General features: G+C 34.9%; 1 protein-coding gene across 4 annotated transcripts in view; it reads left to right on the plus strand.

The window, feature by feature from the left end:
* CPM (carboxypeptidase M) overlaps nt 1-1,837 on the plus strand; it is a 45,375-nt gene that overhangs the window by 12,698 nt on the left and 30,840 nt on the right. Inside the window, exon 1 of one of the 4 annotated variants that reach the window (XM_072401341.1) lies at nt 1,667-1,810. The exons of 2 other annotated variants lie outside the window; for them this stretch is intronic. In XM_072401341.1, the coding sequence (XP_072257442.1) occupies nt 1,745-1,810 (66 nt within the window). In that variant the 5' untranslated portion in view covers nt 1,667-1,744. Of the gene's footprint in view, nt 1-1,666; nt 1,811-1,837 lie in introns of those variants that run through there. One more of the 4 variants, XM_072401338.1, reaches the window with a different exon arrangement.

Consider the following 1,837-nt stretch of genomic DNA (forward strand, 5'->3'; position numbering starts at 1 on the left):
GTACACACTCTAGAGCAGTGTTTCTCAACCTTTTTAACATGTAGGAATGCTTAAAATAACTTTCAGGTTTTCGGGAACCCCTGCTATAGTTACAACTATATCCACAGCTCACAGTACATTAGCATGGCGGCCAGTAAGAGGAATGCCTTTTGCATTACTGGCAAGTGCGAAGAATGTCACCATTACAGAAAACCATTGGTGACACTTAAACTGACCCGAGAGACACAAATTGCTCATTGCTCAAAGAACCCCTAGCAACCTCTAGAGGGGGCTGTAGATTTTCACCAAGACATCTGTACATCTGGTTAAATCATCTGGTTAAAAAAATATCGACAGATTGCTACTAGTTACTGCACTTTAGTGCTTTAGCTTATTGATAATGAATATTTTTTTTGGTCTAAATCATTTTATATTTCCCACATATAGCAAAACATCCCTTATGTAATTATGGCCATACTGAATAAAGAAAAAATTGATCTGAACAGTACACGTTCCCTGAAGTTGTGGCTTATTGAACAAGAAGAATGTATTTATTTCTGAACATTTATTTTTCACACAGGTCAGAAAAAGATTCCTGATCTATTGTTGACTATACTAAAACATAACTTACATAACATACCATACATACAAACATACTGAAACTTGCCTGATCATGGATCCAGGTATATTTGGTAATCATTTTGTTTAAAAACTATTTGATAATCTTTTCCTAAATTCATTTAGATCTTACACTAAGACTAATCGTTCCTTTTTTCATGAAAATAATGATTATATTAATCAAACTAAACATTTATTGCATTTAATGTCTATAGGAGACCATGCTGTAATAGAAGTGAATGTTATAATAAACAATTGTGTTGTTATGTGTATGGCTTTGTCAACAGGTAAGGGCTAATCAAAGGATGATAGAGAGTGTCACAACATAAAATTTATTGGAGTATTTCGTAGTTACCCAATGGAAGAAAGAAAAAAAATTTTACATTGTTGTTTGTTTTTACCTTGACCATAATATGAAAATATGAAACAGGTATATGCTGTACATGAATAGGGTATACTTTTCCATTACTTTCTAAATGCATGTGTTTGCTAAACTTTCCCTGTGCACCTCTAGTAGCACATTTTTGTATAGGGAAGGCATGCAGGTATTATCTTACCATGTATACTAAAAACAGTTATGTAATAAGGTCTGCTCAATAGGACATAAAAATAAAAACTGGACAAAGTTCTTACCCCTCCCCATGCTACCTGACGCTAAAAATAGGAGTATTGGCTGGGGTTCAGCTTTAATTTGTCATAATACAATAATAAAAGAAGTTATTTCTGTATGTGCCTCCATTGACACAGTAATCCGACAATCTTCAGATTATGTACATGTGCGTATTCACTTTCTGTGCACTTCAGACTTTTGTGAATTTGATGAGTCACCACTTAGGTTGTCTTAGCTGCAATTTGTTACAGAAGTGTTAAAAATCTTTTTACAAGAACGTTGCAAAAACCAGTTTTATCACGTTTTTCTGCTTTGTAATGCCATGCACATAAACACTTGAAAGTTCCATCCCTGCCCTACGTTTTTCTTTTCAAATTGAGGTTAGTGTGGGAAAAGGTTAGAACCTCTGTATAAGTTTAAAGCTGACCTATAGGGTATGCAAATATTGGCTTTATAGAAGAGACGTGTGTGTATACTTAAGTTTTCGTGTGCTCTGTTTATTTCGTCTTCTAGGTCTGTGTAATAATCTGATGAAAAATGTTGCTCTGTGCAGAAACTTCTGGTACTAAGACCAGTCATTGCTGCTTTCTCTTCTTGTGCAAGGTGATTGGTCTTATCTCCCCCCCCCCC

Source organism: Pyxicephalus adspersus, chromosome 2, assembly GCF_032062135.1.
Source record: "Pyxicephalus adspersus chromosome 2, UCB_Pads_2.0, whole genome shotgun sequence".
In the NCBI taxonomy this organism is placed as follows: Eukaryota; Metazoa; Chordata; class Amphibia; order Anura; family Pyxicephalidae; genus Pyxicephalus; species Pyxicephalus adspersus.